Below are 25641 nucleotides of genomic sequence, written 5' to 3' on the forward strand. Positions count from 1 at the left end.
ATAAATATTTTCATACCAGTGCGTCGATAAGCACCTCCGCCCCCTCCTCGCTCTCGTGAAGTGTATCGATGTCGGTCAGTTCCTGCAGGAGATCAACCACCGCGATGCTGATATGTGATTCACGTTAAGGATGTATAACACTGACCAACAGATTAAGATAACAAACATATTTTAAATATGGATGCACAATATAGAAATTTTGGCAGATATTGATTTTTTTATGACCAATAACACATATATATATATATATATATATATATATATATATATATAAACAATGTATTTATACTTTGGGGTCAGGATGTTTGTTTATTTATTTTTTTAGAAATTATATAAATTAATATTTTAATTCAGCAAATATGGATTAAACTGATTAAAACTGACAGTAAAGACATTTATAATGTCACAAAGGATTTAAAAAATGCTGTTCTTTTGAACTTTCTATTCATCAAAGAATCATGAAAAGATGTTTCCACAAAAAATATGAAGCAGCACAACTGTTTCAAACATTGATAATAATCGGAAATGTTTCTTGAGCAGCAAATCATCATATCAGAGTGATTTCTGAAGGATCATGTGACTCTGAAGACTGGAGTAATGATGCTGTAAATTCAGATTTGATCACAGGAATAAATTACATTTTACTATATTTTCTAAATATATTTTAAAATTGTAATAATATTTCACAATTTTTACTGTATTTTGATCCTATAAATGCAGCCTTGGTCAGAAAACTTCCTTCAAAAACATTCACACAAAAAAAAAAAAAAACGTTTTGTGTTACGGCTAATAACCATCGATTCTTAATGTTAAGGATGTTTACAGAAATAAATTGTGTTATAGCTGCTAACACCTTTTTTTGTATGCCCTTTTTTTAAATGGTTGAGTAAAATTTTTAAATAATCAAAATTCTATGAATTTTTGGATAAAAGCATCCGCTAAATTAATAATTGTAAATCTAATTAATAAAGGTTAAACAAAAATGCTAATATTGGCCATCCCTAATAGTACGTAATAACAAATTTAACTAACTTACTATTAAAGTCCCGTTCACACCAAGAACGATAACTATAAGGATAAGTCTAATTATTTTAGCATCCACACCAGGGGATGATATTGTTCTGTTTATTATAAGCACGCTGCATTTTTGTGGTCTCTGTCACTTTAAATACTCAAGCTCATTATAGCAGCATGGATTCTGATTGGCTGTCAATGTTTTTAATCACCCATAACCTGGAAAAAATCATTCTGAAAGTGCTTCCAAATATATTGTTTCTCTGTCCCGTTATCGTTGTGGTGTAAACTCTGCTATTCTTTTATATTTAGAGTGATTTTTAGATCTATATCTATATCATTATTGTTATAGTTCTCATCCTTGGTGTGAACGGGCCTTAAATGTAATAATTTATTGAGAACTGGTGCTTCTTATTATATTGCTGTTGCTTCCATTTTGTAAAACAATAATCCACGAGGCTGTGCATAACTGTTATATATGACCTCTGGTAGTTTCCTGCTTTACTCTAAAGTCATGTGATGGTCAGGATATCAGTGTTGTCGTGGCTGAGGAGGCCGAGAAGAGAGTGGACCGCGTTGAGCTCCACCAGCAGGTGATACAGCTCTGGAATAGTGGCGATGACATGCATCTCCTGGATGATGTCATTCAGATCAAGCTCCGCCTCCATGAATCTACCAACAACAGGAAGTGATGTCAAGTCTCTCTGTGAGCCCAAGTGAGAGCTGTTTGCATCACATTTCAGATTTAATAACTCACTTCTCCGGGTTGTCAGGAAACTTGATCCTCAGCTCCTGGTTTTTGTAGGATCTCTTCTCAAAGGTCAGGATCATTTTCTTCACTGTGCTCTCATCCACAGGCTCCCCCTGTTAACACACAGAATGTCAAAGGTCATGATTCTCATGAATTATAATTCTCCATCACAAATATATTAGGGCATAATTTTCTTTTAATTGAACTGCTAAACGAGGACCTTACATAATTTAAGAAATTATTATTAATGCAATATTTTTATTGAAGCTGCTCTGAAACCAATGTGACTTGATTTGATTAACATTTATTATATTTTATTAAAATATATGGTCACATTTTAGTTTTAGGTCCAATTCTCACTATTCACTATGACTTTTGCATCAAACTACTAATTACTGCCTATTAATAGTTAGTAAAGTAGTTGTTAAGTTTAGGATTAAGGGATGTAGAACATGGTCATGCAGAATAAGGCATTAATATGTGTTTTATAAGCACTAATAAACAGCCAATTTCCAAGTAATATTTATAATAATAAGCAACTAGTTAATAGTGAGAATTAGACCCTAAACTAAAGTGTTACCAAATATATTATTCAATTATTTATTACATATTAAAACAATACTGGCACAAAACACTCTACCTTGAATATTTTATTCACTAAACATATTATTGTGGGCATTATTGTGTTTATAATAAACCAATCAGAGGGCTTTTGTACATAATATAATTTTGTACATGCAACTTAGATAGTTTTATTGTAAAAAAAAATATAACTTAATTCATTTAAAAAATGTACCATCAATACAGATGCCGCATTCATTGCATCCAACATGTTTTCTTCTTGACATGACCCAACCTCGGAAACTCAGGACTTACAGAAAGTCAAGAGTTTCCAACTTGTAATTACGACTTTGTGATGCCATTCATGTGCATTTAACTCGTAAATGACTGGAAAAACCATTTAACCTCCCTGTTGCATGCAAAATAAACCCATATGATCTCACCTCTGGATCTTCTCCATCCTGATCCATCAGTCTCTCCAGGATCTTCTCCCCGTCTCCTCCTCCCGGCTCCTCACTGTCTGGCTCTGACCTCACCAGAACCCGTCCGCCGTCTCGGCCCGCTGTCTTCTGTTTGCTTCTGGACTCCTCATGGCTGTCTTCCTCTCTGGGTCTCTTTGCTCCGCGGTCAGGCTGAAAAGGAGATTTGACATGACAGTGAAGATCAGATGGATCCAGACCAAGATCTATGTTTCCATCCAACTATTTTTATGTGAATTCTAGGATATTGCACAAAAAATGCTAGATAGAAACACCAAGGTGTGCATAAATTCTAAAAATAAATTCATAAATTCTGTTTTGTGCCCATTTCCCAGAAAGTGAAGATTTCGTTCTCTTGAACATTTTACTTACGTTTATTCACATATGTTTTATGCAATATTCGAATTTTGAATTTGAAGTTAAATTTGCAACTTTGGATGGAAACATAGCTAGTGATCACACATATTTCTATATTCAAACTCAATGCAAATCTAGAATAGTAAGATCATATAACAGCTTTCCCCACACTTTACTTATGTAACAAAGGTGTTTTTGTCACTATAACTAGATTTTGTTACAAGTCAGAAGAAAAATATACTGTCAAACTTGTTAAGCTTTGTCATTAATAATTAAATTCTGCCATGCAAAATGTGCTTTTCTTTTGTTAAGACAAGACATTAAAGGCAAAACATTGGTCTTTTTTTCAGATTTGGCAATACACTTTTAAATGTTTATGTTATTGCACTTTATCTATTTGCATCTGTAGATTTCAATTACAATACATATCTTTAAAAAGTTAAAAGTTTTTTTTCTCCACTTCAGCAGCACTTACATACACCAAAATTTACAGTTTTATTCCTATCTATATTCTGAAGATTTTTACTGTGGGGTTTGTTCATGTATCATTCACATGGATTTATACATCATTTTATTCCTAAACTGTACCTGTACTCTACTTCTTGTAATTTTTCTGGCTGTTGACAGTATTTTCTGGTTTATGGAGTGATAAAAAGAGATATCCAAAATCCCCTCAGTAAAAACATTTAACTCTAGCATGTCAACAAAATCAAACAAGAATTTTGAACCTGGCTTTATCCAATGTTCATATTTATTTTCTGGAAATGTATGCAAAATGTTGCATATTTAATTACCCCAGTCACCTAGGGTGTCTTGCCTTAGACACCTATTTTTTAATCCAATTTTAATGCAGAAAAAGTTATTTAGTAGCAAATTTACAAAATAAAAAAACGACATAATGCTACTATAGTTTTTGGAAACGTTAGCATGTTATTATTTCAAGATGCATTGGTATGGTAATTATTCAGTATCATGGTAAATCAAAGACCCAGCTAATATTAACTATACCACTGCAGTACTTTTATGTCAGAGAGGAACGACTGAATCTGAATCTGACAGCTATTCAAAGATAAACTAATGCATTTATAAACATTTATATTAACAACAAACGCTCAATAACCCGCATGCGTATGTGCTAGTTGGCTAAAATGTTAATTAAAGCTTTTACCTTCTTAAACAACCTTAAAACCGCTTAAATGATTTGCAATAGTTTAAAAACAGTTTATTTCTGTATTAAAGATTGTAGTTTATGATAATATTGACACTAGCAGCAGAACAGTTGAAAGTGTCAAACTCATCCGAATTCACACGTGGATCATGTGACACCAACATGGCGGCGCCCTGTGAAAGTGCTGTATTTTTACTTGATAAAAACTAATTTTATTTATACAACGCATACGTAAGGAAATTGAAACAGTACGGGAAAACGTGGCTATGCCACCAAAGAAAACAACCAGTAAAGCAGAGATGGAGAACGAGATGCAGGATATTCGTAAGTCGCTCAATCATTTGACTGAGGAGTTGTTCAAAGTGACCCACCAGCTGACGAAGCTGATGGGACTTTTCGATGAGGTGAAACAATTGAGAGACTTGATAAAAGAAAAAGACCAAACCATTAATGAGCTTGAAATGAGGATAGATCAGCTTGAACAGTACACGCGGATGGAAGACGTTATCATCACAGGTTTGAGCGTCAAACCCCGCTCATATGCCAAAGCGGCCGCAGTGGGGAGAAATGTAAGTGTGGTTGCTGACATCGAGGATGTACAGTCACTGGAGAGACAAGTTGTTACATTTCTGATGGGAAAAGATATACATCTAGACGCGAACAACATCGCTGTGTGTCACACCCTGCCAAGGAAAGATACAAAACAGCCAGCAATTATCTTGAGTTTTGTAAATCGGAAATACAAAATTGATTTACTGCGTCAAGGAAGGAAGTTGAAAGGAACAAATGTTTATTTAAACGAGCACCTCACAAAAAGAAATGCTGAGATCGCCCGAGAAGCCCGCATGCTGAGAAGAAATGACAAGATAAAAGCGACATGGACGAGAAATTGCAAGATCTTCATTCAGCTAAAGGGCTCTACTCCGGAACAAGCCAGGGTAATACTGGTAAGACAACTTAAAGACCTTGATCAGTTTAGATAATGTTGACTGAACATAAAAAAGGACATTCCTGACGCATGTTTTGATGATTATTACTTTACACTATGGATGAGAAGATTACGTTCGTTTCATTTAGTCCGGTTTCAGATGGGTCTCTTGCTTTCTGTTGGAGCTATGTGGACTATGAAAACGCGCAGACAAACTTTCAGCGAGCTGGAGAATGGATTATTATAGGCCCATTTTATGTTGACCTTTTGTTGTATAAACTTTCCGTGTGCTGGACTGTGGATTATAGGCTTATTTTATGATGATTATGCGCGGATGAACTGGATGATGGGCTCACTCTACGTTGGATGGAGGATGACTGTTATAAAATTATCTTCACTGTGGATGGAGACCCGCCTTATGTTGGACATTGGGATCAATTATAATTTGACAATTGGGAAAAGATTAAATATTAGGTTTAAAATGTTATATCAAATGTGGACTGCATTGTGGAGATTTGGGAGTACAGGGGTCTAGGAGTTTTTGTGAGGTGACTGTATGTTTGTGTGTGGTTGTACACAAGGTAATGCCTAAAAGAGTTAGAACAATTCTAAAATAATATGACTGAGTTTGATTATGATTTGTCAGTAGTTAATAGAGACATAGATGAACATGAGTTAGAAAATATTGATAGTTCTTATAAAAGTGAACTGATTGAACATAGTAACTTAATTGTGCATGATTTTTCAAATTATAAAACAAATGAATTTGGGGAAGATATAGATCCAGATAATAATTTCTATAATAATATAATAAATGAATGTGAGTATTATACTGAAGAGCAATGCAATAATATTAATATGGGAGGAGCTTTTAGCTTAATTCATTTCAATAGCAGAAGCCTGTACAAAAACTTTGAAGATATCAAAGAATACCTTAGTAAAATTAATAAATTTAGTGTTATTGCTGTTTCGGAAACTTGGTTGGATGTGGACAAGGCTTGTGAAGTGGAATTGGAGGGATATGAGCTCTTTACTAAGAATAGGATTAATAAAAAAGGGGTGGCGTCGCATTATATGTGGATAATGATCTGAGCTGTAAAATTGTTGATAGTCTGTCAATCACCATTGAGGGAGTTCTAGAGTGTTTATCTGTTGAAATCGCAGTTCTAAAATCCAAAAATATTATTGTTAGCTGTCTCTATAGAACACCAGGATCATGTTTAGATTTATTTAATAAAAATGTTGACAATTTGTTTGGTAACCTTAATAAGATGCATATTGTGTGTGGTGATTTTAATATAAATCTTTTAAATCCCCATAATAATATGAAAACTAGTGATTTCATCACAACAATGTATAGTAATAATCTATTTCCACTTATCACTAAACCCACAAGAATTACAGCCAATACAGCTACATTAATAGATAATATATTTACGAACAGACTTGAAACCCAAATAACTGCTGGATTGCTCATAAACGATATTACTGATCATCTTCCTTCCTGTGTTCAGTATTTTTCACAAACTCCTTCATAAGGCTACTGTTTTTAAAGTAGATCAAATTAAAACTATACGTCATAGAACCCCTGAAACCATGACTGCCTTAAAAACTGATTTGTTAAATCAGACATGGGACAAAGTCTATGCCACCTTTGACCCTGATAAGGCTTATGACACCTTTTTGACTACATTATTAAGTCTTTATGATAAACATTGCCCACTAAAGGAATACTCTATAAAAGACAGAACTAACCTAGAGAAACCATGGATAACAAAGGGCATAGCTAATGCTTGCAAAAAGAAAAAAATACCTTTACAAATTATTTATAAAACATAGAACCAAAGAAGCAGAGGATAAATATAAATTGTATAAAAATAAGTTAATTAATATAATAAGATCAAACAGACGATTCTATTATCATAATATTTTGGATCAGTACAAAAATAACATCCACACTACTTGGAAAGTACTAAATAGTATTATCAAGAAGCGAACCAACAAAAATGATTATCCAAATCACTTTGTGAAAGACGGCCACATTTTAAACGGTAATAAGGAAATATCAATGGCGTTCAATAATTTTTTTGTAAATGTTGGACCCACTCTAGCCAATGAAATCTCTCAACCATCAGATGTAAAGGAAATAGACAAAAACATTATTAAAGGAAATGTGAACTCTTGTTCTTGAGGAGTGTGGATGAAAATGAAATTATTCAAATTGTGAGTAAACTTAAGAATAAGAGGTCAACAGATTGTTTTGAATTTGATACGATTTTAGTAAAAGAAGTTATACATAGCATTGCAACTCCACTCACATATATTTGTAATCAGTCTTTTCTTACGGGCATTTTCCCGTCTAAAATGAAAACGGCCAAGGTAGTACCCATTTTTAAATGTGGAGATAAACATCAATTTACAAACTATAGGCCAATTTCACTACTTTCACAATTTTCAAAAATTTTAGAAAAGTTATATGTTATAAGACTTGATGATTATCTTAATAAATTCAACCTTATTTCAGATTATCAATTTGGTTTCAGGTCAAACAGAGCAACCTCAATGGCAGTCATTGAACTGGTTGAGGAAATATCCACAGCGATTGATAATGGAGAGTACACTGTCGGTGTTTTTATCGACTTGAGCAAGGCATTTGATACCATTGATCACAATTTGCTGCTGGCTAAATTAGAACGATATGGTATCAGAGGCATTGCCCATGATTGGTTGAGAGACTATCTCAGTGGTAGAGATCAATATGTACATATCAACAATTATGACTCTGAAAGAACAAACATAACGCATGGAGTTCCACAGGGCTCTATACTGGGGCCAAAGCTGTTTATAATGTACATAAATGACTTTCCAAAGGTCCTGACAAACTTACATTGTATCTTGTTCGCTGATGATACTAGTCTCTACGGCTCTGGACAAAATTTAGAGTTTCTTTTGGAGACCGTGGAAAAAGAGCTTTCCAAATTAAAAACTTGGTTTGATTACAATAAATTATCAATGAATTTGAATAAAACTAAATATATTATTTTTGGAAATAGAAAAATTGAGGAATCAATAAAAATTAAAATTAATCATATTGACATTGAGAGAGTGTGGAACACAAAATTTTTGGGTATTTATATTGATGACAAACTCAACTGGAAATTTCATATAAATTATCTAAAGACAAAAATATCTAAAATTATTGGTATAATGTGCAAAATTAAGTCATGTATTAATCAAAATTCACTAAATTTATTATATAATTCGCTCATTCTTCCGTACCTAAATTATTGTGTGGAGATATGGGGGAATAATTATAAATCTATTATTAAACCTATCTTCATATTGCAGAAGAAAGCTATTAGAATTATTAATAGAGTTGATTATTACGCCCCAACTAATCCATTGTTTATTCAATTAAATGCTTTGAAATTACAGGATTTAGTTGATCTCAGCACAGCCACAATGATGTATAAGGTTCACAATCTCAAGCTCCCAGTCTGTATTCAGGAGAGGTTCAAGCCTAGAGAGACTCGATATAATTTGAGAGGAACTGGGGTCTATCAAAAAAATAAGGTCAGGACCAATATCAAAGGGAGGTGTTTCTCAGTTCGAGGAGTAAATTTATGGAATAGCCTGGATGATACATTAAAACAATCTACATCAATAATGGTGTTCAAAAAAATTTACAAATCGAATGTGATTGGTAGTTATATTGCATTGGAATGATATTGTTTAGTTTAGTTTAAATATTTTTAAAACAAGAAGGAGGCAAGTGTATAACATAATGATTCATGGCAGTATAAGGGTAAGGGAATGTTTAGAGGGAAATTAATAAGGTTTTTTGTGTCATGTTATTGGAAATGGCTTACATTTGGAAAACATCTTATTAATATGTTATCCGTAGGAGCTGTTCATATAGAGCTGGTAATATTCTTGAATTATTTATTTATTTTATTTTATTTTTCTTTTCCATTTTGCTGCTTTCTGATTATTGTTGCCAAATGTTGGGCATTTAAATCTTGGTGTAAATAGGGTTAGGCATTAATAAGTGTTTTCACTTCAGCTTAAACCCCTTTAGTCATTGTTGTATGATAATAATTTCGTTTGTGTATGTTGTTATGTTTGAATGACTGAAGAAAAATAAATTACATTACATTACAAAAAAAATAAATTACATTACATTACAATAAAGATCACGGTGAGACATTAAACGCGTCAGTACCTGATAATTCAGCAGCTCTCCTACATCCATGATGATTTCTGTGTGTTATAAGTCTTAAAAATGTATAATTTTGCATAAAAGCGTGTAAACACAACACGCTTGTGAACAAAACTTGATTTCTATTCTTCGCGCGATTGACCGGCGCGAGACGCAGAGCGAGGAAACTCAGCAGCGACACCAGCAGTCGAGGAGGACAAACTACAACACTACACAACACACATACGGATGTTATCTGTCAGGATTTGTCTGATTATGAAAAGCATTGCATGATGCCACAAAGAAATAACTAATGAATGGTTCACAATGAGACCAGAAACATGTATTCAGAAGGTAAACAAAGCTAATTTTGAGTTCATGTCGAGTTTGGATAAGCAGGATATTAAACCTCTTTTGCAATGCTGCATTTATTGTTAGCAGAAACACCTCAAATCACTCTTGCACAAATCTATAACATTCATTCTGTGCTGTTCGGCTTATGCAAACTTTGCTGCAGGGTTTTATCTGTTTCTCTACACGAGTAAGTAGACAGCTTTAATAATTCACACATTCAGAGATTACAGCAACATTTTCCTTTATTCACACAAGATTGGAATACTAGCATACTTCTTTCTGCATATGGCATACTGCATAACATTATTATAGTATATGAAACAGTATGCATTATGCAATGGTAAATGTTTTAAACACTGTTTTTCGATTACCTCATATTGAATATTTAATACAGTGAGTGTTATTCAGTTAACGGAGATATATATATATATATTCATAATTCAACACAGCTATGCAGATTATGCAAGTGAAACATATTGCAAACTTTGTGATATCAACTTAGACATTCAGGTTTTGTATATATTTCTGGCCTTTGGCTCTAAAGGTGATTAATATTAACTGGATGTTTAAATATTGCACAGATTTTTGAGGTGATTGAAAGGCCTGCTTTATGTATCTGTCTCTTGCATCTCTCTCTCTCTCTCTCTCTCTGGCCGCTTCTGTCCGGCCTGTTTTGCGTGTCACGGATGACTGGCTCTTGTGAGTCTTGACAAGACAGAGGCGCTATCGAGACAACACTCATAAATCCAGAATGATGCCGACTGAACAGGTGATTTTCCGCCTGCCTCACCAGCCGACCTGCATGGAATATTCATTCCGTCATGAATCCGTACTGAAGGGCGGATCAGGGTTGTGTTTGAGTACATTATCTCGCTTTCTGCTGCCATTGCAGAACTATTTCAATCTGTTAAGCGCTGTTACTCTTTTACCATTCTTCTGTAATTCTGATGCATGATATTTGTACAGTAGGAAATACAGACGGCTGAATATCATGAAGACATGTTCAGGACACCACAAAATCAAGGAATTACATTTTGCATAAAGAATAGGCATAACATTATGATCACCTTCCTAATATTGTACTGATCCCCCTTTTGCTGCCAAAACAGCCCTGACCCGTCGATGCATGGACTCCTCTTGACCCCTGAAGGTGTGCTATGGTTTCTGACACCAAGATGTTAGCAGCAGATCCTTTATGTCCTGTAAGTTGCGAGGTGGATCGGTGTGTTCAGCTCATCCCACAGATGATCGATTGGATTGAGATCTGGGGAATTTCGAAGGCCAAGTCAACACCTCAAACTTGTTGTTGTGCTCCTCAAACCATTCCTGAACCATTTTTGCTTTGTGTCATATTACCCAGTTCACCACTGTTCCTTCCTTGGAGCACTTTTGATAGATACTGAACACTGCAGACCGGGAACACCCCACAAGAGCTGCAGTTTTGGAGATGCTCTGATCCAGTCGTCTAGCCATCACAATTTGGTCCTTGTCAAACTCGCTCAAATCCTTACTCTTGCCCATTTTTCCTGCTTCTAACACATCAACTTTGAGGACAAAATGTTCACTTGCTGCCTAATATATCCACCCACTAACAGATGCCGTGATGAAGAGATGATCAGTGTTATTCACTTCACCTGTCAGTGTTCATGATGTTATGACTGATCGATGTATATGCTGGACATGTTCTTGATAGGTTTCAAGTCATTATGCAAATATGTAAATACGATTTGTACGTATGCATTTAATTTTCCTTTGCAACCATGTGACATTCCTATTCCATGGTGTGCGATGAAGTTAATAGTCTAATATGTAGATGTTTGGTATTGTTTCCGCGGTAACGGATAACATGCATATCAACATCATGAGCATAACTGAGCTTTGGTAACCACGGTAATGATGCAAGTGCAAAACTTTTAATAGTCATTTAATGAAACTAAAAACGGCTCATTCAGATATAATCATGATTATGACAACTATGAGCTCATTAACATACCTGACCAACAATGTGAGGTCACATCTTAAAGGTGCAGCAGCAAAAACAGCCTGTTTAACTAAAAGAAGTGTTCATAAATCTCAAAAAATTGGTGTAGGATTGAAACAGTTTCACTTAGAAATTCTTAGTGAATTTCACAAAAAAAGGCAATTGAATAAAGACATTGACATTTTGAAGTAGAAATACAAATTTTCTTGTAAAACATATTCCAATAAACTCAGTGTTTTGATGTGCAAGAAACTTTAAGTGACGTTTTTTTGTGTAGAAATGATGGTATATTCCCAACATCTGTGAGGCGAGTGCTTTAACAGTGACTGAATTTAATTTTATGCCTTTACTGCTTTGAATCCATGCTCCTATAAAATCTCAATGTGGATCCAGCGGCGTATAAAACCATCTATATTTGAAAACCGGTGAATTATATCATGCATAATGAATACATGTGCAGTGAAAAATGAGACCTGAGACCTTTACATCATACCCAGCTGTCAAACAAAACCAGGGTTTATACCTTCAACATCCACCCGTTTGATGCAGAGAGAGAGATCAGGAGAAACAGATAGAAGGAAGAAAACGAGGTGAAGAGGAGAAAGCGAGGGAGGCAGAGAGACATATTTGCATGTCACCTCCTGTTTTAGCACGTCCAAATGAATGGTTACTATAGCAACATTTTCAGATGTGATTCTGTGAATGTGTGGCAGGTTCGACCCTGACAAACTTATTTAAAGAATCTCACATGCTGCATCCTTGACTCCTTATATATGTCCTTTGCAAAGCATGCAAAAGTGATGCATATGAAATACAGAGCAGCAAAAATAACATTTTATATTATTGAGCAGCAGTTACAAATCACCATGTGGTATTATCTTGAACAGCAAGGACAGTCTTTGTTCTCTCTTCAGTTCAACACTGTAATGAATACACATGTTAGACACTTCCTGTTCAATTAAAGCGTGCCAACTCATGATTGGTTCCAGGATGAAGCCGACAGATGTGCGAATGTTTCTGGTGAAGCGGCACAGATAAGAGAAAACAAGCAGAAGCTCTTAGAGACACTCAGAGAGGACAGAGAATAATGACTTTACACTGTAATACTGAATGTGAGACACAAACATCTCATACTGACAGAAGCTGGAACGCATCGTATCGAAGGTTGATGTAGGATTCAAATTACACACAGAGTTTAGACCTTATAATGGACCGTAGTCAAACAGACAGGCAGATAGATAGACAGACAGACAGACAGATACCTATATTTTGTATATTGTGTCATAGAACTCAGAATTAAGTGTAACTCTCTCCTAACAGTGATTGACATCACGAGCCGTTAGTGTCTGAGTGCTTCTAAACTAAATCACTGAGGATGTGTGTGTGAGTGTGACCCGTGTGTTTGTGGCAGTCTCAGCTCGGCAGGCGCGGGTACGAGGTGACGCGCTCTAATTGAAACAGGTGTGAGAGGTCAGAGGGGGTGCGGTGTTAACATCTGCTCAGGGGGCGGAGCCTATTAGCCTCAGCACAGCACGAAAACACAAACCCGACAGAGAACTCAAAGGGGTTTGTTCCCATCGCCCGTCCTGCAGTCTGCAACTACTGTTTTTTTTTTTTTTTTTAATAAATAAATTTAGATTAATTAAACTTTTTTAATAGATTGCAGAAATTAACATTTTGACAGAACCTCTAGTAAATTACATGTTATTTTGTTTGAATGTCTGTTCAGAATCATGGGGAAATCATGATTCTCAATTCATCCAGAATCATGCAGCTCTGATATCTATATATAAAAAGGTAGTTCTTTATATTAACTGACATTTGCTAAAATGTTTATTGTTGCTCATTTTTTTTAGCAATCAGACTTGTGACTTTTGCTGTCAGGCTCCAAGGGTCATGCATTTAATCAGGTATACGAATGTCTGATAAGGCTTCCACTGGAAATTCAATTAAAAGACTGACAAGCATAGAGTCGAGGGGTGCCGTCAGCCTGTGCGAATGCAAAATCACTCACTTTTCTGAACTTCAGCATTAGATTTGTGCATTTGGATCTCCTGGATCACTTTTGACATCAGGATTGATGTGCCAACCAGAAATCTCTAGAAAATAGCAACATGTTGTAACTTGGCGGATAATTAGAATTCAATTGAAGTGCAGCCACAAATGACTCATCCAATCAGATTTTAAAGACCTAATTATGCAATATTAAAGATGTAATATAAGTCTAAGGTGTCCCCTGAATGTGTCTGTGAAGTTTCAGCTCAAAAAATTTTTTTTATTATTATTTATTTTGGGGCATCATTAACTATGCGCCGATTCAGGCTGCGGCCCCTTTAAATCCTCGCACTCCCTGCCCCCGAGCTCGCTACTCTATAATACATTGCATAAACAAAGTTCACACAGCTAATATAACCCTCAAAATGGATCTTTACAAAGTGTTCATCATGCATGCTGCATGTTGTAGATTTAGTAGGTACATTAAACCCAAAACAGACTTTTAAAAAAGCAGCAACTGCACACTTAAATATTGGAAAAAAAATTTGAAAATTGTATTGATGTTTTTCAGTATTTAAAGAAGACCCTTTTATAAAGTCGATTTTGTTGTTGTGCTCTACTAGAACAGGTTTTCATGATTGAATGTTCATTATTTTCCCATATTCTCCATTGTTGCAGCTCCTCTCTTCCCAGTCTGTCAGTAACGCTCTGTTTAGTTCCTGTCTCTATGAAGCCCCTCCTTCTGAAAAGCACAATGTGCTCTGATTGGTCAGCTGGAGCAGCGTATTGTGATTGGTCAAGCGCTTCCAGCGTATTTGGGAAAAGTCACGCCCAGGCACAAAAATTAACATTTGCCAAGCGCAAAATGCCAGTAAAATTGCCGTTGGCACATATATGAAATCTTTTGTTTTGAATCAATGGTTTGGAGCATATATCAAACTGACAAAGTCACGTGATTTCAGTAAGTAAATGAGGCTTTGTTACATCATAAGTGTTTCAATGCTTCACCACTGGGGGCCATGACTCTGGCTGTTTGATTGGCGGTTCGAACCACTGATTCGAAACAAAAGATTCGTAAAGCTTCGAAGCTTCATGAAGCAGTGTTTTGAAATCGCCCATCACTAGATATTGTTGAAGAAAGTTGTTATTTTGGGGTTTTTTGGCGCACAAAAAGTATTCTTGTCACTTCATAGCATTAAGGTTGAACCACTGTAGTCACATGAACTGTTTTGAGTACGTCTTTAGTAGCTTTCTGGGCACTGAAAGTGTAAATTATCTTGCTGGCGATGCAGGCCTCACTGAGCCATCGGATTTTATCAAAAACGAAGATGAATAAAGGTCTTACAAGTCAATGTTCCCTCTATTTTTTTTTCTCGCTGAGCAAAACTTTTCTCTGTTGAGAGCACATTTTGGCCACCTGAGCAAAAACATATATATCAGACCTGTACAATGAATGAAAACACACACACACACACACACACACACACACAAAATGGTTTTATCATGCAACTGTAACATTTAACTTTAATGTGCCATTTCTATTTTATTTGACCCTTGGTGTAACTTAGTGATATATTAAATAATATGTTTGAAAATAAGCAGTTGAGTCACTAAATTAAGCACATTTTAGGTTACTTGAGATTTTTTCACATTGCTGTATTAACTGTACCAGTCTTTACCAAGAAATTCTATTAAAATAATTTCTGTCCTCCTGCAGGACAGTTCAATTCTTTATAATAATATAATATGAGCAGTTACAATGATGGTTTGGGACAACCATAATGTGTTTTTGTACAGTCAATTATTAGCAACAGACAGTGTTAAACCATCAAAATTACATGTTTATTGCTTATGAATTTCACAGATTTTATATACCAGGAGGTTTCAAGATTTTTCGTGGCAAGGAGCCCTAAACAATCCCCTTGTGAGATAAATTTTTTATTAGGCTTACATTATAATATAATAAAATATAATATTTAAGTATTTAAACTGATATACACTATTATATCAGTTTAAATGCTTCCATTTGTTTTAATATATTATATAGTGAAAACAAGCTGAAGCCTTTAAACTGATAGCTAAATATGTTTAAGAAAAGTGAACGTTAACTCGTTTATAGTTATCTAAACATCCCTGAAACCCACAGCACCACCACACACACAAATCTATTTAAACTGAGGTAAATCACTGATGTATTGTGAGTTTGTAAGCTACACCTGTGGTGGGAGTGTGATTGTAAATGTCTCAGAGTTTTGTTAGCATTATGTGACCATCATCCGTTATTTCCACCACTTTTCATTAAAACATGACGTTTTATTTCACATTTTCTTTCGTTTCGCGTTGCCTCTCGTATTGATATATTTAGTCCGCAAACATGACAGTATTCTTACCGCGACTGATTTGGCTCAGGGCCAGCCAGCTCACACGCGCTCAATCGTTCTCTTTCTATGAAACCTGTAAAACCGCATTCACCAGTTCCAACTCTATAGCGACAATAACTCTACAGCGGTTGTCCAGAGCACTGCAATTATTTCTCATTCTAACTACTAAAATCATTTTCATGTCTGTTCTCTGCGCGGCAATTATTTCTTCTGCGCGGCCGCGGCTTCAGAAGTGCGCGGCCGTGTACGTGCGCAGCTTAGAGGGAACATTATTACAGGTGTAGAAAGACATGAGAGTGAGTAATTATGACAGAATTTTCATTTTTGGGTGGGATGTAAGGGGATTTTAAGGGGATGTAAGCAGTTGAGAAAGAAACTCATGTGTAACAGTATATTAGATCAGTGCATTCGGTCTTAAAGTGACAGCAGCCTAATAAACCTGCTGCCATCTGTCTCATTAATGTTATTCAAACAACAAAAGACAAAGAGAAAATCACTCACTGCTCTTGACTGAATAACTTTATCTATATTTAATTAATATCCAGTGTTATTTTACATTTGATTACTTTCAATTTCTTTATCTGAAGAGTGAATTTTTACTGATATCTAAAATTTTAATGTCAATATATGTCAAAATATATTTTGATGTAAAAATGTTTATGGCCGGCAAATTTTCTTAAGTCACCGGCTATTGGCTGGTGTGGCAAAACGTTGGTCCCGCCCCTTACCATAACCACCAGTTTCAACACACTACTACTAACTGACTCAACCAGGCCCCGCCCTATTTTGCATATGAATTATTTAAATGAGGAATATTGTGACGTGTTCGTTCCCAGAAGAAAACTCAAGACTACAATGGAGGCGTTTCAGGGAGTTCAGAGTCACTGATCTACAGAATAACTCCTGCTGAAGCGTTCATTTTTGTGCCTGCACTTGTTGCAGCGCATTGTGTAATTGCATTCTCTGTGACTGAAACTTTTTTAAGGTATGTTGATTATTCTGCTGGAAAAACTTTGGCATCTGATGCCTCGAAATGCTGTCTAGATTGGGAACTCACCTGGTTTTGAAGAGGAAGCTGGTCTCTCTCTCTTGTTTTCCCTCTGTCTGTCTGATCTAAATCACTTTTGTTCATCAGAGCACTGGCGGTAGCAGGATGCCCTGTCTAATAAAGAGGAGAGATTGAAAATTGGGAGGTTAATGAAATTTTTCTAAAGTGTCCGTCTGGCTGTTTAAAAGCAGATTAAATCGCCACGCCATAATTAGAGTGAATTGACCTGTGAAATGACGGCGTCTCTTCTCGGTTAAGTATTGATAAATAGGTTGGAGAGATTGGCAGATCAGGTAAATCAGCATGTGGTCGAGGGAGAGAGGCTGATTAACGGATGCTGTGACCTGCATGAATTTAAAATAAAAGTTAGCGCAAAGTTTTTTCCCTCTCTTTTTCCCTTTCAGAGATGTTACTCTGAGAAAACTGCCAAGCAAAAAGTCACAGGTTTATCCCTGTAGAAGTGTTGCTAGGCACTGCAAATAATGTGATTCATTAATGCTAATTATCACAAAGAAATATTCAATAAACAACTGAAATAAGTTCATTAGTTTCATTAGTTTCACACATTAGTTTCAGGCTGTTTATCGTTGCCAAGCAACCTTGTAACTTGGCGGATAATTAGAATTCAATTGAAGTGCAGCCACAAATGACTCATCCAATCAGATTTTAAAGACCTAATTATCCAATATTAAAGGTGCCATAGAATGCTTTTTCACAAGATGTAATATAAGTCTAAGGTGTCCACTGAATATGTCTGTGAAGTTTCAGTCCAAAATACCCCATAAATTTTTTTTTATTAATTTTTGTAGCTGCGTATTTTGGGGCATCATTAAATATGCGCCGATTCAGGCTGCGGCCCCTTTAAATGCTCGCACTCCCCACCCCCGAGCTCGCAACTCTATAATACAGTGCATAAACAAAGTTCACACAGCTAATATAACCCTCAAAATGAATCTTTACAAAATGTTTGTCATGCATGCTGCATGCATACATCAGATCATGTAAGTATAGTATTTATTTGGATGTTTACATTTGATTGATGCTATGCTCCATGCCTAGCAGGCTAAAGCTAACACTCACACTGAGAGATTTATAAAGAATGAAGTTGTGTTTATGAATTATACAGACTGCAAGTGTTTAATAATAAAAATAACGACGGCTCTTGTCTCTGTGAATACAGTAATAAAAGATGGTAACTTTAACCACATTTAACAGTACATTAGCAACATGCTAACGAAACATTTAGAAAGACAATTCACAAATATCACTAAAAATATCATGATATCATGGATCATGTCAGTTATTATCGCTCCATCTGCCATTTTTTGCTATTGTTCTTGCTTGCTTACCTAGTCTGATGATTCAGCTGTGCACAGATCCAGACGTTAATACTGGCTGCCCTTGTCTAATGCCTTGAACATGAGCTGGCATATGCAAATATTGGGGGCGTATATATTAATGATCCCGACTGTTACGTAACAGTCGGTGTTATGTTGAGATTCGCCTGTTCTTCTGAGGTCTTTTAAACAAATGAGATTTATATAAGAAGGAGGAAACAATGGAGTTTGAGACTCACTGTATGTCATTTCCATGTACTGAACTCTTGTTATTTAACTATGCCAATATAAATTCAGTTTTCAATTCTATGGCAACTTTAATACTTTAGCTTTAAGACTTTTAGAGTTGTGCTTAAAAACAAAAGTATCATTGATAATATAATATATTTTTATAATTATAATTTTTTTATAATATTATCATATGATAATAATATATACTAAAATAAAGATGAAAAACAAACAAAAAATGAAATATAATTTTAAGTTACTAAAATTTCTAAAAAATAAATTAAAATAAATTAAAGCTTTATAGAAATATGTTCTAAACATATCTGTATAAATAATTTTAAAAAAAAGTATATTCTATAAAAATGTACCATAGTAAACTATGGAAAGCTATACTTAGAATTATGAATGAAAAGTATAATAATAATAATATATAATTTTCAATAATTGAAATAAATATGAAATAAAATATAAATATAAGATGGAAAAACTTTACCAAACATTAACTGAAATAAAATAAGTTTAACTTGAAGTACTAAAAGTTAAATAAAAATAAATTAAAGCTATTTAGAAATATACAAAAAAGTAATAAAAATTACAAACAATATAAAAAAAAATGAAAACTGAAAATAAAAAATAAAAGATAATTAAAAATATTAATAAAAAATCACACACACACACATATTTATATAAAATCACTTAACAAAACTGTGAATTTTACAGTTTTATATTCAATTAAAGTGCAGCCACAAATGGCTCAACCAATCAGATTTTAGAGCTGAAACTATCTAATTTTAATAAATTATTTTTGACAAGCTTACACTGCATAGTAAACAATGGAAAGCTTTAAGACTTTTAGAGTTATGCAAGAAAACTAAAATAGTCCATATGTATAATTATTTGTTTTCTGCTTTATATTCAGCACTTTCATTTCTATTTCCTCCCTTGAATGAGTTTCTTTATCACAGCAGAAAAACACAGTGTTTTGCGGATTACTGTTATCAGAAACACGCCAACAGCCCCTCATTCATATTTACACCACACGCTTGTCACTTCTCGCGTTTATCTGTGACTGTTAGCACCAGTTTGCACTATTTTTCTCTTATTGTTTTTATAATTCATCTCCATCTGCAGTACATTCACAGCTCCACAGGCGCTCGGAGGGCCACGTAATTCACCCGCGTGCAATTATGATTTTGTTCACAGCTACCTTCAGCGTTTTACAGCTTGTTATTATGCGTCGGCCTTTTCTTCTATTCTCTTCCACTGTCTCTCCGTGGTTAGTGACACTGCGTAAAGTGAAACGTAGCATGAAAATGTCATTAATATGTAAATGAGAGCAGCCTGTGAAGTCTGGTTTGAAGTCGTTAAGGGCCGCGCGAGTCCCGTTTGAGCTGACACATTAAATGGTTCGTCGGAGGGCACGTGCTGGTCTTAATTACAGCAGGTGTGCCACACAAACACAAATTACATATCTGTGGGGATAAACATTTAATTGCATGACAAAACTGAACATGAAACGATTATATAAAAGGGCAATATTTAACACTTAAAGAGGACCTATTATGCTTTTACCATGTTCATGTTTCTTTGTGTAATGTTGCTGTTTGAGCATGAAAAAGTCGTCTCTTGGGTCGTCACAATATTCCTCATTTAAATAATTCATATGCAGAATAAAGGGGCGGGGCCTGGTTGAGTTAGTTAGTGTGTTGAAACTCGCGGTTATGGTGAGGGGCGGGACATTTCCCAAACACCAATCACAACACACTGCTCCAGCCGACCAATCAGAGCACATTGTGCTTTTAAGAAGGAGGGGCTTCATAGAGACAGGAACTAAACAGAGCGTTCCTGACAGACTGGGAAGAGAGGAGCTGCAACAATGGAGAATATGAGGAAAATAACCAACATTCAAGCAGGAAAACCTGTTCTAGTAGAGCCCAAAAACAACATCAAGACTTTGAAAAAGGACAAAGTATTGCCTCTTTAATAATATATTCCAGATTAAATGCAACTCTACGGACGGCGTAATGGATTTACCATTTAAATGAAATCAGGACACCAGAAAGGGATGTGATGTAACTATTCGTAAAGTCCAGGATGATTCAGGCAGTTAAAATTTGAATAATTTTACAGAGCTATAAAAATAAGCACTTTCACCAAAATACAAGCTGCACATTTCTGCTTTAAATTCAGATGCTTTTTTGCCTGCTGTGTTCCCAAAATATGGATGATATTAAAGGGGTAATTTATTGTTTTATGTTTCCTGGGGTGCACTTAAAATGTTAGTATGCTTTTTACATCAAAAATTGTCATAATTTAGAAACAAAAGGCATTTTTCCTAGCCTGATTTTATCCCTCTGGTTTGAACTCTCTGTTTTAAGGGGCGTGTCTGCTGGAAACGCCCACTGCTGTGATTGGCTGACATCTTTGCATATGAAATAGCTAAGTCTCTCGAAAACTTTTAGCACGTTTTTACAACTGCAGCTCTCAAAATTAACTAAAAGTGTTGATTATAGCATTATATTTAGATTGTGGCATGAAAGGTTGCAGAGATGAACACTGTAGCCGATCACAGACATGTTTTTGAGTTCATGAAAACAGTGATCTCGTCATTGCAACTCAATTTCTGCACACTAATGAATGCTTTCATCATAACTAACAGTGCAAATGCGATGTAACTACGAAATTTGTTGAATAAAACAGGAGTTTTGGCGCGAGTCCAGAACTGATAAACTCATGCTGTTTGATTGACAGCTCCAGTGATTGTAAAGGGAGCGTTCTTTGATCGCTTTCTTTAAATAATTTAATCACAGATTATTTTCATCCTACTAAGAGAAACAAGGTTTAGTCGCTGGTTTGATTTACTGACACACAGACAAAGATCATCTGACTGTACATGAATATGAGATCAGGCATTAGAATGAACACAGTTACTGACATGTTGTTGCATTACTGTCGAGTCCATATCGTAAAAGCCTGTTTGCGCTGAAATGTGACTGATTTACCAAAGAATCCACAGTGAAATGAACCAAATACAAATAAATAAAGCTCAGCTGAGACATTCACATTGTGGAAAATTAATAACCATATTCCTAGCATTAGGATTCTTTGAAAGGTAATGTTATTTTAGTCCTGTATCGCTCTTCTCTCCTCATCATCTCACTAACACACCAGTGGGCGGGGCTAATGATGCAATGATGAAGTAGGCGTTGATTTCTTCTGCGGAGGCGGGGTTTCACCTATAGATAGGCACATTTTAGGATGAGTCGTTCGGTCTACTGTCAATAAAAGCTTTTATTGGACAAACAAAGAAGTTTTCAGTTCTGAAACTTACAAGATATTCTTATAGTATGATGACCTCTTAAATATCAAAAGCTCAAGGAAAACTTGATTTCTCAATTCATGACTCCTATCAAATCAAATACTTTGCTATTTGCGTTCTCTGGTGACGTATGCACAACTTCTGAATCATTTTGTCTGTTTAAAACCCGCCCGTCTATTATAATAATCTGCAAGCTGCAATTTACATCTGCCTCCGTCCAATCAACAACTGATGCACAGAAGTTCACACCCTGCATTTTGCTATTTTATTAAAATGCGTGTCACAATACAGAATAAAAGATCTGTCGCAACTTCCGTTACTGTAAAACTGACTTTAAAAATCACTGAAAAAGGCATGTTTCAGACTCACATATCTTCTGAGAGTCATGTTCATCTCTCTATATATATCCTCTGTCTCGTTCTCTCTGTTTTAGGTCCATATGTTGTTTAAGTGTGTTGGGTTGTACAGTGAATCATCTCATCCTCCGAGTTAAACTGTGATAATATTTTACCCCTGATGAATTCACAGAATTGTCTCGGAACCGCAGAGGATGCTGTGATGAAATTATTTTCTCTCTCAGTGGTTTTTCCATTTGCTCTGAGATAAATTGTGTGTGTGTGTGTGTGTGTGTGTGAGAAGGTATGCTGGGTAAATTTCTCCACAGATCCACATTGCTATTTCTAGGGAGGCCAGACGGCGAGAAAGAAACCAATTCAGCTCTTATTAGCAAACAACCTTTCCACAACATTATAAAATCAATATATATTAAGCTATTCCATTATCTGAGCTGTTTTTTCATTACCATGGAAAACAAATCTCCAGAACAGGTATCAAAATGAGTTCTGTGTTCCGTTTCGGAACATTGGAATCCGTCTGCTCGTGGAGAAGATTGAAAATTCCGTGCTGTTATAACGCCGCGCCGAGCACAGACCATTTGACCTTTACATTAGGTCAGTTGTTTGGTGGGAATGAGGTTGCCATGGTCACTGAATGGATTCTGCCGGTAAACAACGTTTTGTTCTTTTCCTCTTTCTTTCGGTAGCGGAGACTGAGACCAGATTATCTGTCTAACACCATCATAAAGCCGTGATAATCACTCGTAAATCACTTTAAAGACCCTGTGAAACCAAGAGAGTTTTATGGCGTTTAGTTCACGTCTGTCAGCTGGGAACTCGTCTACACTCAAGAAATGTGTGTGTGTGTATATATAAGCCTATAGAATGCAGTTAGAATGACCATAAAATTCAAGATATCAAGGCAAAAATGCCGCTGTGTGATTTTTTGATGTTTATATCATATGATATAGTTAAGCAAAATCACACGAGTGCTGTTTTTGTTCCGAATAGCATGAGTTCAAATGTCATATTGATTTTATACAACAGTTCAATAAATAAGAAGTTAATATTGGGTTATATTTTAGACACAATTTTGTCTGTTTTTCCTAAAATATTACCTATAAAGCCACAGCAGAACTGTTGTGCGTCTCTGAGCAACACACAGCAGTGTTTCGTTTCTGCGTTTTGAGCGAATCAATCGGGTGAATCAATGATTCAATGACTCATTCACAAAGAGAGCCATTTACTTCATTCCTGAATGAATCAGCTGTTTGAACGAATTAAATTAATCAATGATTCAATGATTTACTCATCTAGACATTTACCGGTCTGTTAATATATCTAAATACCAATTCTAAATATCAAAATAAAAATGTATATGTAATAAATTCTATGTTGAATTAAATAAAATATTTCTAAAGCTACTTTTTGTAATGTCTATTTAATAGTTTTCTCATTTAACACAATGACTTTTGGGGGAAAATTCTCAGCCAAATTTGATTTGCGATTAATTAATCGGCAGATGATTAAAAATTTGATTTGCTTGACAGCCCTAATATATATATATATTACACAATTAATTCATCTAATTAATTTCACAATTGTTTAATAATGTCAAGGGTGACTAACTTGTTTTGTTGTCAAATAAAATGATTGTTACAATTATTATCAAACATTCAATTTTGTACAACAGTACAATTAGAGTTAAACTTATAATAATAATTTCATTTTAAAAATTCTAAAATTAAATATTTTATCTGTTTTCTTGCATGTCATGTGACCATTTATTGTCATCTGAGAATTGTGAACATGTAAATGTGTTGTTAAATCAATTAAATATTAACTAAAAATTTCAGGCGGTACTTTATGTCTTAATATTTTATGTCTAATGGAGTTCGGCTGACAAAAAAGATTGGAAACCCCTGCCTCACATAAAAATAGCTGTGTTTTCTGACAGAATAAATTTAAGCAACATAAATATTACAGTGGATGTTTTACCAGTGCCTGATTCATTCTGGTGGCTCTCAGTAAAAGTAGATGGGTCACACTATGCATTTTAAATATGTAGTTGAAGAATAATGTGGCAACAAAGAGTCTTTCAGTACTAGGAAACATCACAGAGCCTGCATACCAATACACATAATATGCCAAATAGCATATAAAATTAGGGTTATTTCATCCCAAATCATAATATATTGATGATATTATGTGCCCAGATGGTTCACCATTTCTGGTAGATTTTCAAACCACAGGCATTTTGAGATAATATCACCCACAATCACATGCATTACTGAAGAAGAGTTCACAATGCTTCATTTTTGACTTTAGTTGTGTAAAAATGGGAGTAATGAGAGGCCAAAGCTGCCACAGTGAAATAACACATTTTAAGGTAATGAGTTTAGTTGATGTACATGTTTACATGCAAATGGCATGCAACAAATCAGCCCATGGTATCAAGATGAGATTTAATGACGTGTTTGTGTTTTAGGACAGTAGAAGTGTGTAAATAGGGATGCAGCATCATGTCAATGAAGAGATGCACTCACTGATCTGTGAACAGTTTCTTCCTGTCAGATGCTGTTTGACTTTGTGTTCCAGATCCGACACTGATGTTGTTTGGAGCTGCCGTGTGGCTGTAGTTTCCCAGCATGCAGTTCTCACAGCGGCCCCTACAGCTCAGACACAAACACAACACGAGTCAGAGAACAGCAGGAAGGTTATTGGAAGGTTGTTTAAACGCTTGCAGAGAGGACCTCCAATTTCAGTGGCTTTATTAAAGATGAGCGATAAACCGTCCTCACAGAACACGTGACTGGTGCTGATACGCATCTGAAATACAAGATCTGATGACTTTGTGTCAGTTCTTCAAAGATCAATTGTGTTTGTGTTTATGTTTAAATGTTTTGGGGCGGTAAGGTTTGTGAAAGAGTCTCTTCTGCTCACCAAAGATGCATTCATTTGATCAAAAAGACAGTAAAAATTGTGAAATATTTTTACAATTTAAAATAGCTGTTTTCTTTGCGAATTTATAGTAAAATGTAATTTATTCCTGTGATCAAAGCTGAATTTTCAGCATCATTACACCAGTCTTCAGTGTCACATGTTCCTTCAGAAATCATTCTGAATGTCACTCTTTATGTCACTTTTGATCAATTTAATGCATCCTTGCTGAATAAAAATATTAACTTTCATTTGATCTGGACTCTA

The 25641-nt window shown here is 35.2% G+C and overlaps 2 protein-coding genes across 2 annotated transcripts in view; one reads left to right on the plus strand and one right to left on the minus strand.

The window, feature by feature from the left end:
- ctnnbl1 (catenin, beta like 1) overlaps window positions 1–9622 on the minus strand; it is a 56358-nt gene extending 46736 nt beyond the window's left edge. The window contains exons 1-5 of the mRNA XM_067371107.1: window positions 9481–9622; window positions 2770–2958; window positions 1772–1878; window positions 1542–1686; window positions 17–109 (exon numbers count right to left, since the gene is read on the minus strand). Coding sequence (XP_067227208.1) covers window positions 17–109; window positions 1542–1686; window positions 1772–1878; window positions 2770–2958; window positions 9481–9510 — 564 coding nt within the window. The 5' untranslated portion in view covers window positions 9511–9622. The remainder of the gene's footprint in view (window positions 1–16; window positions 110–1541; window positions 1687–1771; window positions 1879–2769; window positions 2959–9480) is intronic.
- On the plus strand, window positions 4492–25150 carry LOC137009145 (uncharacterized). Its single transcript, XM_067371108.1, has 2 exons — window positions 4492–5277; window positions 25033–25150. The coding sequence occupies exons 1-2, from the start codon at window positions 4597–4599 to the stop codon at window positions 25042–25044; spliced, it is 693 nt and encodes a 230-aa protein (XP_067227209.1). The 5' UTR covers window positions 4492–4596; the 3' UTR covers window positions 25045–25150.
- The last annotated feature ends 491 nt before the right edge of the window (window positions 25151–25641 follow it).

The sequence above is a fragment of the Chanodichthys erythropterus genome, chromosome 20 (genome assembly GCF_024489055.1).
Source record: "Chanodichthys erythropterus isolate Z2021 chromosome 20, ASM2448905v1, whole genome shotgun sequence".
Classification (NCBI taxonomy): domain Eukaryota; kingdom Metazoa; phylum Chordata; class Actinopteri; order Cypriniformes; family Xenocyprididae; genus Chanodichthys; species Chanodichthys erythropterus.

Bases quoted from the DNA above. Each gene is read 5' to 3' on its own strand.
- LOC137009145 (XM_067371108.1), top strand. From the start codon at position 4,597: ATGCCACCAAAGAAAACAACCAGTAAAGCAGAGATGGAGAACGAGATG.